General features: G+C 40.8%; 1 protein-coding gene across 1 annotated transcript; it reads left to right on the top strand.

The window, feature by feature from the left end:
- The first annotated feature begins 738 nt into the window (after positions 1-738).
- Positions 739-5,931, top strand: eve (segmentation protein even-skipped). Its single transcript, XM_023391333.2, has 3 exons — positions 739-1,094; positions 2,080-2,282; positions 3,365-5,931. The coding sequence occupies exons 1-3, from the start codon at positions 971-973 to the stop codon at positions 4,223-4,225; spliced, it is 1,188 nt and encodes a 395-aa protein (XP_023247101.2). The 5' UTR covers positions 739-970; the 3' UTR covers positions 4,226-5,931.
- The last annotated feature ends 7,466 nt before the right edge of the window (positions 5,932-13,397 follow it).

Consider the following 13,397-nt stretch of genomic DNA (forward strand, 5'->3'; position numbering starts at 1 on the left):
TCACGAATCACGTCTTTGGCCATAGCTTATGCACATAGCTGAAATGCAAAACCAGTCGACGAAAGTACGATTTCCATGTTAACCTTATTCTAAAATAACGTAGGCAACCATAAAGATTGTTTCAAGTGTAATCGTTACTTCACCAACGGACGTGCTAGTCCAACGTAAATAAACTCAATGAATTTCCCCGGATAAGTCGCATTATCGTCCACAAGGCATCAAAGCACGTAGTTTGTGCGCAAAACCAAAGTATACGTGTTGAATCGCATGCCATAAAAAGACAGATTTGCGAGTAAACGAAAGAAACCTTCACTCACAGCTTACAACTCCGCTCTCTAATCTCCAAGAACGTCCCTATAAATGCAACACTTGTGAATGAAAACGAAAACCGATAGGTATATAGTTCGTAGTAAAGTCCCAACGGCTTTGTACACAGCGAAATTATTAGAGATGATTCGCCGGACCGAAGAAAATTTTCTCCCACAATAAGTTGTTTGGAGAAGAGTGGGGCACGGAGAAATTTCACAGCCGTCGTGTACGGCTCTATATGAGTGGAGGGGCAAAGAGGTGGAGCTTCCGGAGAATCCCCGGTGAATGGGCGCGGGAGCCAGCCAATGCCGAGCTCGGACGTCTCTCCCGGCAAGCCTCGTGACGGGCTACAAGCGGCGAGCGCTCGGCCGGAACAAGCATAAATAGTACTGCTCTCGGTACCGAGAGCTCAGTCTTCGTTGAGAACTGCTGTTGAACGGCAATTTTTAGAAACACACCGGGACAGAGTACAGTTTTGTCGTGCGAGACATCCCCAGTTGTAGAGTCCGATCAGTTATGTTATCAACGGTGCAGTATCAACAGTGACGCTTTATTTAGTAAATACGTAAATACAAGTGCTTATAGACTATCCTTTGTCGTCATCGAACAAGTGCGATTCGACCGTGTACAAGCGACAACATAGTGACAAGAAGCTGCTAAAATGTACACGTGCTACGGTAGAATGGATTCGAAATTGAACATAAAGGACGAGATGGACAAAAAGATCATCATCGATTTGCCGCCATTCCAGCCGTCGCCACCGAGAACTCCGACCGATCCTAGAGGTACGTCGTGCTTGTATTTTCACTCTCTTCTATTCATACTATGTAGTGCTATCACGTTCTTTTATCCTTTTCAAACTCTAACGGTCGCGCATTCGAACTTCCAACGAAATATCAGTTTCACTTCGCTCGACGTGGGATTACTATTTTTCTCTTCCCCGAAAATCTCCGTTCGTAAACACTCCCCGGTAAAAGATTATTTACGCATAATCACCGCTTCCTTCATCCGGATAACAATAAGCGCGGTGTCACAATTCTCCTCGGGTCTCGATTTCCGTCACCTTAGTGTCAAAATCTGGGATAATCGCGTCAACTCGCTTCTTGCCGTCGGACACAAGGCGATGTAAGTACGGTAGCTAAGGAGCCAGAAAAGCCACACGCACAGCCTTCTAATACCCGCATTGAGCCTTCAATCTGCCTTACACACGCTTGCTGGGCTTCCTGCCCGGTAAGCTGCCCGCAGCCCGCCCTCCGAGCATTGTCCCCTCATTTTTCCAAAGCCCTGCAAAAACCAAAGATCAATAAGAGTTGTGACAAGAGCAGTTGCGGCTTAATGGGCCAAAAGGAACACGGCTCTGACTTTCCCGAAAAAAAAGGTCCCCAACGTTGGGCCGCACTTTTCGAGTCGCCTCCGACAAAAGCATAATAGAGGGCGCCCTGGGGGTGTGCGTACACGTCGCACCTTTTCACTTTCTGCGACAGTTTTTTTTCTCCCTCTGCGGTCGTTTTGGGGCCTACTCCGACAATGGCGGGCCACAGCCCCACGCGAACCTCAAAAGCGCCGCCGCTGGCGCCCCTCTGGGTTTCTCCCTTCCGCGCACGTATGACTTTCCGGGCCTTTGATCTGCGCCCCAGATAAGATCTCTCGCGAGCCACTCTGACTTTCTACCCGCTCTCTGCGGGGGCTTCTCACCTTGACCCTATCTCTCTCTTTCTCTTTTTGTCTCCATTTTAATGTTCGAAATTTTTGTTTTTTGTTTTCACCCAGATGACAGTCCCGAGCCGGCTACGCGACATAGTCCAAGCCCTACGACGCCCATCAGCGAGCCCAACATTCGCAGGTACAGGACCGCATTCACGCGGGAACAGCTTGGAAGGCTCGAGGAGGAGTTCCAAAAGGAGAACTACGTTACCCGGCCTAAGAGGTGCGAGCTCGCCAAGGAACTCAAGCTGGCCGAGGCCACGATCAAGGTAGGCTTTTTTTCCATTTTCATTTGAAACTAAGTTTTTATCATTCGAACTCGACCGACGCCAAGTTAAATTGTTTATTCTTAAAAGAAAGAAAAAAAGTCATGATTTTTGTTGGCTCATCACTTGTCGTGAACCTAAAACTAGCTAACGGCGAAAAAAAAAAAAAAAAAATACAAGAAACAGAAGCCGCGAAAGTTACAAAAGTCACGCTCGTGAGCAAACAATTGCATCAAGGGGTGCTAATAAACACACATCCTCTCTCCTTTTGTACAGGCGTATCCGCGTAATAGCTTATTACACACTATCGCGCGCGCCACAGAGACGGAAAAAGAGCCATTAAGACCATTAGGCGCATGGTCCGGTAGCCGGTCGGATAAATATACACATAATGTAATACCCATCCGCGCGCGCTCGGAGCTTCAGCGTCGCCATGCATATATTTGATCGGGCGATTATACCCACAGGTCCCCCCGTGTATCGCACCGTCGCGCCTTTTCATCTCCGTGCTCCGTTCTTGGATGTGTTTGCCGTCGGCAAACAGCCCATCACAGCGGGCAAACACACGCGCGCACCACCTTTTTTGGGCTACGCCTTTTTTCCTTTTTTTCTCCTCCCTCCTCTTTGGCCTCCATCGAGCTTCGAGAGAGCAATGGCACGCGGGAAATACCAATAAACGACCATACGCATGTGTATGCGTGGATACACTCCTCCTCCTTTATTTACACAATAGGGCCATACGAGGCAGCTTTTGTTTTCTATTCCTCGAAACTGGACTTGGACCACCTTTGATTTTCACCGATGCTTCTGCGGCGGCTACTTTACATCACTATTCGTCGTTGGTCCTTTTTGTCTCCCCTCCTCCCCCCACCGCCTCTCTCACGGAATCCCACGCTAGCTCGCATCTAATTTTTCTCCGAGGGGACATCTTCTCGAGCATTGGGTCTTTATCCATTCAGATCACCCAAGATTAATAGTCGCGCGGTCGAGTTCGGTACTAATAAAAGGAAAAAAAAAAAAAAAAAAGAATAAGGATAAACAGGCCATCAACTAAACCGTCCATTTTCAAATTTCTTTTCCCACAGGTGTGGTTCCAAAACCGCAGAATGAAGGATAAACGCCAGCGTCTGTCGATTTGGCCATACCCTCTGTACGCGGACCCGCAGCTGACAAGTGCGCTTTTGGCGGCCTCGATGACCATACCCGGTTATTCGCCAATCACACCACCAGGTCCAAGCCACTACGGGCCCACTTATGCTACGGCTGCCTACTACGCAGCGCGATTCTCACCTTACGGTGCCACCCCCTTGTCGCACCACCACCATAGACCACACGCCCACCACGGCTACGCGGCTGCCCATCCACACCTACTTACAGCCCCAGGCCCGCACCACCCGACGGTTGCTTCCCTACCGCCCCTACACCTCTCAGGGCTTGGCACGATGCAGCCCGCACAGCAACAGCAAGCATCTTACGTTGGGCCCACGGTCAGCAGCGCCTCGCAAATCTACACAAACAACGTGCTGCCCTCGTCTCAGATGAGCCCCCAGTCGGACGCCTCCACTTCCAGTGACTGCGACTACAATGGAAACATCACCATGAGCAGCGCCACCTCCTGCGCCACCACCACAACTTCGCCTAGCAACAACAACAACAATATCGACAAGAGGCTCGTGGCACCCGTACCTTGCAAGCCCTCCGCTCCCGCTGCGTTGCACTTTTCTCCGGACAAGATGCCCATCAGTCAGGCCGTGGCAGCTTTCTACAGCAACATTATGATGCCCGAGAACAACAACAACAACAGCAGCAGCAGCAGGTTTTACCACCACATCCCGGCCAGCTACAGGACTCCGAGCATCAGTCCGACGAGCGACATCAAGATCAAGTCGTCGCCCAAGCTCTTCCAACCGTACAAAAACGACGACGTTCTCACAGCCGCGGAATGAACGACTTCTACGCGAATGTCGACTAGTATGGCGCTCGTGCTCCGTTGTTATTGTTGTTACGTTTTTAAGAGAAGGTGCGGTATATGTTTCTTAATTTTTATTTATTAACTTCTGCGATTATTAATTCTGTAGGGGAGGGTTGGGTAAGCTTGTCCATCACCTGATTGCATTTTTATTAAAAGGATTTATCAACTCCTTAAATAGTTTTAAAGAAAGTGGCTAGCATGAGCTTCTTTTCGATGATATATAGTAACTTTAAAGAGTTACTGAATTTTCAAGAAAATAAATATTGAAGTTTTAATGTTCAATTTTCCATTCCGGAGCGATTTTTAAATAACCGGGAGATAATAAAAAAGTACCATATACAGACTGAAGAATTTGCCTACAGTAAAAATTGAAAATAAAAGTTTTTGTTAAACTTTTTGTTTTTTTTTTCAACGAAATTAGTACACTAGATTTACTTAATTTACCAAAAAAAAAAAAACAAAAACAAAAACAAAAAAAAAGCAATATTGGGTAGATTTGCCCACGATAGTGGGGCTTATTTAGCACGAGGGCGTCACTGGGGCGCGTGTTCGTTTGCATGTCAACATAACCTACCCATTGGCAATGTAAATAGTAAAAGACTAAGTTTAAGTTTTTACAGCTCATGCTTTAGGAAATTTACCACACAGTTGTGAAAAATTCATGAAGCTCAGCGCGGCATCAACACAACATTAACTCATCCTTGAACAAAAACCAAAATTGTGCATGATATACATGTTCATAGAGTTTTCAAAGTCAAATGAGTTCGTGTTTGTAGAACCGCTTGTATAATTTCTAACAACTGTTAAAAAATTACCAAAGCATGCGAAAGTGTTCCTAGCACTAGACATTATTTAAAGTGAGAATATTTATTAGAACGTTTAAGCATGATTGCTTACACATTATTTTCTCGTCAACTTTGTACGATGTATATTATAGAGATAAACATTATTATTTATTGCTCATATTCAGATGCGATCAAACCAAATCACCACAAGTTATAGTTGAAATTGATGCAATAAAAAATGTGTTTCTGTGATTTATTATAATAATGAAGACTGATCAAAAACTTAGTAAAAATGATCATATGTTTTGTATATTTGAAGTTTTATTTTATTTTTAACAAAAAACATGCAATATTACTTTTTTGATCATCATCACTGATACAATCTGCCCGTGCCAAATGAGCCCCACCCTCTGGCGTTAACTCCACCATTGGGGTAAATACAGGCAATGTAACTATATCGTTTTAACCTAAAAATATTACGTTAGGTGAAGTAATTATTTCTCTCATTATTCAACAAAAATCTTTTCGTTTGTATTGGCCATGGATTACTGTTCAAACTAGCGTTTTCATTTATTTTGCCAATAACGACCCACTCTCCCCTGTATATTTCGTCATTATTGCTGATACATTGTTGATTATGTCAATATGCTGTTTACATTGAGAGTTGGCTTCGGGTATTACGATCTCGTCACTGCCGTTCGTTCAGTCTACCCGCCGACTCAATGAGTATTAATTATTACGTAAGTGGATGATGTGTTTGTAAATAGTATGAATAGAGCAAAGGAGATTGTACATAATTATAAAAGCTACTTTATGTGTCAAGGAGATCGATTTACAATGATTTGTGCGAATGAGAGAAGTGTACGAACGCGCACACGCGTGTTTTTTTTTTTTTTTTATAGATGTACTCTGTGTCGATGTGCACTATGTTCCATTTCTTCGTTAACTTATTCTATAGACACTATTGGTACGTTAGTGCATATATTTAAATGTCTGCTGAAATTCGTAAACTGTGTTTACACCGACTTGGTAGGATAATTGAATACGAAAAATGGCATATGAGTATCATAAACATTTGAAACGACTTGATGGAATTTATTGTATTTATATGAATGTCTGTAAATAGTCTTAGCGAGTAAGATATTCCAAAGAATATATAAAAATACTTGAACGTACAAAACATGTCTATTGATTTTATATTTTTTTCCATAACCTTCTTCCCCACCTTTTCTTCCATTTTTTTTTATAAAAACACAAAAATTCGTAAATAATAACCATTAAATCTTGAACCACTAAAAAAAGACAGTATGAAACTTTTTGTACGTAGTGGTAAACTCCTGAGAGCAGATATACTTAGTACAAAAAAGATTTTACTATAAATCACTATCATAAAAGCGCACAATAGCTTATAATTCTGAATAATGTTTACGATGATGTAATAAGAGTAAAATAAAATTCTAAGAAAAATAAGAAAATAACTAAGTTATGTATTTAATGATACAATATACACGGTTTATCTAGTTTTTTGGTTTATTATATTTGATCCTATAGTTCTTGTCAATAACCATAATTTTACATAATTACTAAATAAAGTGTACAATGCATATCAACCGATTCGCTTGACGGAGATAGATTTTAAAATTATGGACAACTACAATAGACCTCAAGTGATTTAATGGTGTTTTATAATATTATAATGCAAAAAGCGTTTTCGGAACTCCACTAAATTCTTCATTCATTAATTAACTGCTCGAGAATCAGATGTGACTATGGTTTTTTGATTACACATCGCAAAAGGGCTAAAACTAAAAAATTTGCATATTATTATTGTTCCATCTTAAATATTCCCCCTTTATGGTTAAATTTTCCTCGTTCGACCTGTTGGTAAATCCATCCGCCCCATCCAAAATAAATTCATCACCACGTCTCCCCTCTCCTCCCCGAATACCGTCGGAAAGACCCCATGCAAGAGAGCTTCGATTCAATTTGCAAGTCCGTTTATAACTGTCTCGTGCGTCAGTATTATTAACGACTCATCCAGCTTCCACTCTACATGCATACGAGCACCCACACACTCGTACTCGCATGTATTATACTCTCCAATCCCGTATAATATATATACGTAAGCGTCTCGAGGCGCTCGATTTCATTCTCAACGAGACGTGTAAAAAGGAGGCGCACGCGTTCGTGCAGAGGGAGGAGACGTGGGTATATATACTTGGATCACGCGGTGTTTTCGGGGGTGGAGGAGAAGAGCTCCATGAACACATGGGCCGTATTAACAACGCGTAAACGGGCTTTCGGTGTATGGGGCGCTGTTGACTTTGTACTCCCTTTTGCCGTGAACCATGCGGATGGAAGAGATTTAGCGACTGGTGTAATGGGACCAATCGAGTCTGGTCACGTGAGACGACAATTTTCGAGCCGACGCTGATGGCTGGCCGATGGGTGCTTCGAACAATGGGCGCTTTAACGCTCGGGCGTTTAATCGCATGAGCGGGCTTTTGTCGTCGCGGTGAATTACCGAAATTTACACTTAAGTACTCGGTGACTGAAAAACGGCGGGGGATTTTTAATTTTTTTTTTCTAAATTATCGAGTCGTCGCAGTAGAATATACAGAGTAGCAACAACTTATATGCTGAAAACTGACATGTGTCTTGATTTGTGGTGGAAAAAAAAGTATAACAATTTTTAAGCACCGACGTGGGTCACAATGCTAAGAAAAAAAATCTTTTTTTGTTTTTGCAACTTTAATGTTCTCTACACAACATAGGTTAATAAGTTTTACAGATTTATAACTAACAGTTTAAGGTTTTAACATTATTCAAACCCTAACATATTTACATAACAACAAAACAAGAAGTGTCATTATTTGGGATACTATAGCATACGTAAATTAAATTATTTACTTTAGTGCGTTTTATTGTATTCATTTTTAAGCGCCTAAAATGATGCAAAAAATTGAGTTTTTGCATCCAAGGCATGGCTGCCACATTTTTTTATCAGAGCAAAAAATATAACCGTGTTCGTATGAGTGCTACGCACTCGTGTGCTCAACTGGTACTCGTTCCCGTCAACTCCGGCCACTCGTGCGAGTCAATCACGACTCGTGCGGGAAATCGTCCCGCACGAGTTGCGTACAAGTTTTTTCGCAATGTGTGAGGAAAATAGGTACAAAATAGGTATGAATTTTGATTACCAGTGTGTAGCAAAAATTTTTCTGGTGTGTGGCAAAACCTTTTCCGTACATTTTTTCCATACACTGTGCGGAAAAACCTTTGCCGCACACTATGTGGGAAAATCGATTTTCCACACTAATACCAGTGCGGAAAACACCCATTTTCCGCACACTATTGTGAAATAGTAGTTTTCCTACGAGTTTGAAAAGTCTTTGTTTGCAAACCGAGAGGTTTGCGGCCCGAGCCGAAGACGAGGTCCGTAACGAGGTTCGTAAAGAAGACTTTTCGAACGAGTATCGGAAAACTGCTTTTTTCCCGAGGAAGTACCAGCCTCCCAAAACCACCCGAGGGCGGAAAAATATTGAATGATCCGTATGTGTGTGCGTATTTAAGTTATTTATATACTTAACAATTCAGTTTATCTATTATTTTGAAAAAATTCCGAACAAACTACTGTGTGGTTTTTTTATACAGTTCAACTTTTTTTTTTTTTTATTTATATACTTTTTACTTGAAAACATAATTTTGCACTTTCTTGTTTGTAATGCAAAACAAGTAACTACCTTTTTCATCGATTCCAAAGATGCAAATATGCATATACCCAACACCCCTTTCGATGGATGTCAAGTAAATTTAATAAAAACGAGCGTAAAATCATAAGTAATGTAAGACAAGGCTTTACGAATGCATTGAGTAAAAAATTTTCAGGTTTTTCCCCGTGATTATTTCAGCACCGCCAAACACGCACATAAGTGTAGGTACAGCTGCAACTCGAGGAGAACATTGAAAAAACACGAAGGCTCGCTCGTCACTGTGCGCTCGTTTGACTCATAAAAACATAAACTCTTTCCAAAATGTCTAGTAAACTTATATAAACCTGCACACGAGGAGGGCTTCGGAAAGAACAAGGAAGGCACCCGGGCCGGGAGTTGCACGGGATATAGGAGGGGACTCGTACATGGGGAAGAGCGGACAAGTAAAAAACACTAATCTAAGGTCGTAAACGTAGAACGAGGCGTTTTGTTCGGGAGGCGTAAAAAAATTATCGAAAAAATTAGCCCTCGTATACTTACCCCGGATCGCGTGGCCTCTCCGAGCACGACTCTTCGAAAGTTTTCAGGACGATTGTAAAAATGGCGCGCGGGCAGCGGAGTCACTTTTTCCCGACTGGCCGGTTTTTATGGCTGCGTGGCGTATCTATTGACAATGTGTCGGAAGCGTCAGGAATTTTTTTTTTTTATTGCTCGAAATTTTTGGAGCCGGAAGAGGAGAAATGAGAAGGTGAGTATATTGCAAAACGGCCGACCGTAGAGCTATAAACGTGCCAGCGAAATGTTACGATGTTAGAAGCTGCCGTGAATTGATCATCACTTTATCACGCAACTTCCGTTGGAGTAATTAATTATAGGGATGATTCTAAAAAAATATGATTTTCTCAATTGTCTCAAACATTTTGGAATAACTAAAATAATATCTTTAAAGTTCTGGAAAGTCATGAGTGCAGTAACAAAACAGTTAATTTAAGGTGGCTTGGGCGTTTGGTGCCGTATACCAAGCGAGGGACCTTTTAAGGTTCCATGAATTATAAAAAATATTCTTTGTTCATTGTCATGATGATTGAATGTAGAAATCATATATTCAAATTTAAAAGTCTTGCTGGCCTAAAAACTTATGGAATATCGATAAAAAGAAAAATAAAACACATTTTTCATCTGCACTTGCGAAGATAAATCACTGTTCTTGTAATTTTCTTAAAATTTAAGTACGTTACATATAATTTTCACAATCTAAAAGATTTCTTATAAAAAAAGGTACCAATACAATTTTTTTTTTTGTAGAGGTTTGTCATTTACTCTTAGAGTTTTAGTGGTAAATCCCATAAGACTGCGTCTTAAATTTTGAGAAGCAATTTTTTGAAAAATTAAGTGGTTGACCCTAGTATTTTTTATAGCAAACTAATTAAGCACACTACACTACTTACATAATTTCAAAATTTCAGAGATTTTTATCATTACAGTAAAAATCACCCTAGCCACTTTTGTGAGAATTTTTTTCTGAATAACAAGTAGTGAGAAATTATTATTATTATTATTATTATTACTATTTTCGTTGGAAGATATATTGTTAAGTTACTGTCAAACTCGAATGGTACACAAGATGCAAACATATGTATATTACACGTTTTAATATTATAAAAATAAGATTGTAGATCTGTTTAACTTGAGTTTATGATAAAATAGTGCTTATAGACTTAGGATTCCTAGTTTGGGCGAAATAAGATAACTTTTCGAGTGGTAGAAAGTTGCAGCAGTTCTGAAATTTCATTCAAAGAAAGAAATCGAGTGAGCCCAGTCATATACAGAAAATTTTTCTAAAAACCAGACGAGACGCAGATAAGCCTCTCTAGAAAATTCATTTCCCTGGAAATTCTCCAGACACTGCGGAATTTCACGATTTTACAGCTTCGGAGTGGCAATTCTCTCACTTTCACTGAACTTATATACACATATATGTATACATACGTGCACTCATTGACGACTCGGAAATATTAGTTTGCCCGCTCGCAAGAGCCATTGACGTGCGTGTACATATATATGTATACACAAACAAAACGTCATCACACAAATCGGTCATTGACACAGAGGCACCCAACCATACGGCCGCAGAGGCGAAAACATCGAAATACCTGCGACAAATTCATTCAGAAAGCCAAAGAGAGGGAGGGAGGGAAACATCATTCATTCAACGCGCAAATCGCTTGTAAAACTCTCTCTCCATCCAAATCACTTCCGCGCGCACGCAGACACGCTCACGCGCACGTCCTTAGAGAGCAATAACAGAAAAGGGGATGATGCACACAACGGGACGAGTATATTATACAGGCACGCGGTCCGCACCGCCCGACTCGACTTTATGAAATATTAATATCCAATTCAAACCCCCCCCCCTCCCCCCGATACAAGAATCAAACTGTGTGTACGCGCTACCTATATGCCACCCCATCGTGTGAGGAGAGAAAGATAGGAACATGTACTCGTCGGATGATTCCTTTTATTGCGCGTGTGTGTGTGTGTGTAGGCCCCCACGTACGCGAGCGTATAAAATGACTGTTGTTTGCGTGTACGGGTAAACGTTATAGTCTTGGTCGGTAGCACGTATAGGTTCATCGGGGAAATCTGGGGCGGTGATCGGACGGATTATTTATCTTATCTGGTGGGCCATTTCACGTGCCCAACTGTGTAAGCCTGTATGATATTATGTGTACGGACGCAAAAGGACCTGTTTTTCAAGTCGGATACGCACGCACATAGGAAGTTTGATGAGGGTGTATCATCAGCATTGGATGATATGGGCTGGGAGGAGACGGAATGACCTTTTGCCATGGGGAAATTAGGCCTCTGTGCGCGTGTGCGTGGGTACTTTTCCCCAATTTTCTCGTTTCGCGTGCGTGTAGGTTGTACCGTATACCATTGGCGGGGGATGGTAATCGCTTTGATTGATCTTATTGTTGATTCGTTTAGCGATGGGGGAGAAACTTGTTATACATCGATGTGAATGAGCTGATGGGAGGGGCATCGAAGGTTACGAAAATAATCGCAGATATATATATAGACTTTGTATAATGATACGCTTACTGTTCTCTCTTGCACGACGATTTGGCGTTGAACAAAAATTTGTTTTCCCAAATGATAATTTTCTTTGATTGGACCACGATTTCAAAGTATACATGCATTTGTCAGTCTGATTGCGATGCAATGATTTAATTACAATTTGTACTGGATGGAGATCTTTAATATTTTTTTATCAATTTAGAAAATTCGGATGGCCAACTTGGACATTACATATAGAGATGCGATGTGTACCTGCTGATCATTATTTAACAAAATGCATCAATGTCAATGTTTAACAACAAACATGGCTATTGACTATACGAGCACACCTAAGGTGATGCCACCAATGCCGGAGTTCAGTACCATATTTGCCAGCATGAAAGCATTTTGGGTCTCATGGGGACGGTTCTATTGTAATTAATGACAATTCTATTATTGTGTGGTAATTTATAGAACTGGTACATTTTATATGACATTGCAAGGGATTACTATACATTTTCCTCGTTACGACATTCATCCTGTAGAATCCAAGCAACGTTAGTTAATTAATCATAGGTGTGATATATATATATGTATCTAGTAGTTACGGGCTGTTAACCTGGACAGCACAGTTATTCTTGATTTCTCGTTCTCCTGTCCATATATTTTCTCTTCAATAATTTTTTTTTCCATAGCTATCCTAATGAATCCGTGGTAAACTAAAAATCATATTTCCCCCCTCATTATTTGAGATATAACAATGCATGGTATCTTTACAAAATGTAACATTGTTTGATGTTTATATGCGCCTTCGTTGTGTTGTTGGTTTACTGGTCAAAATTAAAAAAAAAAAAAAATCATTTTTAATGAATTCTCATCTATACTTCTTATTTTTCTTTGATGTATAATGGTTTTAGGAGCAGGATCATCATCATCATTTTCCACATGTTTGTCGAGACAACAATTAGAATTTACCTTTAAATAACTTTTGTAACTTTTGCATTTCCTAAATAAACAAATCCAACACTGCACTTATAGTTACACAAGTTTGTCATGAGTACAAGTAGAATATTCTGCGTAAATGAACAAAAGCAGGTGTTTATGTGAAAGAAAGAGTCGTACATATTGGTTACTATAATATATCTAAGTACCAATACGACATATTGACAAGTTTATCAATAGTTTAGAACAAATTCATTCATATTCATAAAAAATCGCGATAATTACCCAGCCCGAATTAAAAACTTATTAAAAAACGGAACAAATGTAGATTCTCTATAATCTCCAATTCAACAATGGAGGTAATTTTTTAAGTATCACGCTATCGTTAAATTGTAATTTTTTTAAAGTAAAACACTTTCGGAAAATAATGGAAGCTCCTCGACAGTATTTCGTGGTCGATCGAGAGAACGTCTTTTTTTCCCTTCCACCTCAACAATGTTTTTGAGGCTTCATTTGAGGCCGTGATGTCAAAGCAAAGTTTGACCTCGAGTGTCGAAACTTTCGTCGGCGCGCTGCGCTGGCACAATGGCACGACATTCTTTCAAGATCCGAAAAAAACACGTCGGAGAAGAAAAAAACGGAGGGAGTA

The sequence above is a fragment of the Copidosoma floridanum genome, unplaced genomic scaffold, assembly GCF_036245765.1.
Source record: "Copidosoma floridanum isolate Cflo_tuat_1 unplaced genomic scaffold, Cflo_Japanese_pri ptg000040l, whole genome shotgun sequence".
Classification (NCBI taxonomy): Eukaryota; Metazoa; Arthropoda; class Insecta; order Hymenoptera; family Encyrtidae; genus Copidosoma; species Copidosoma floridanum.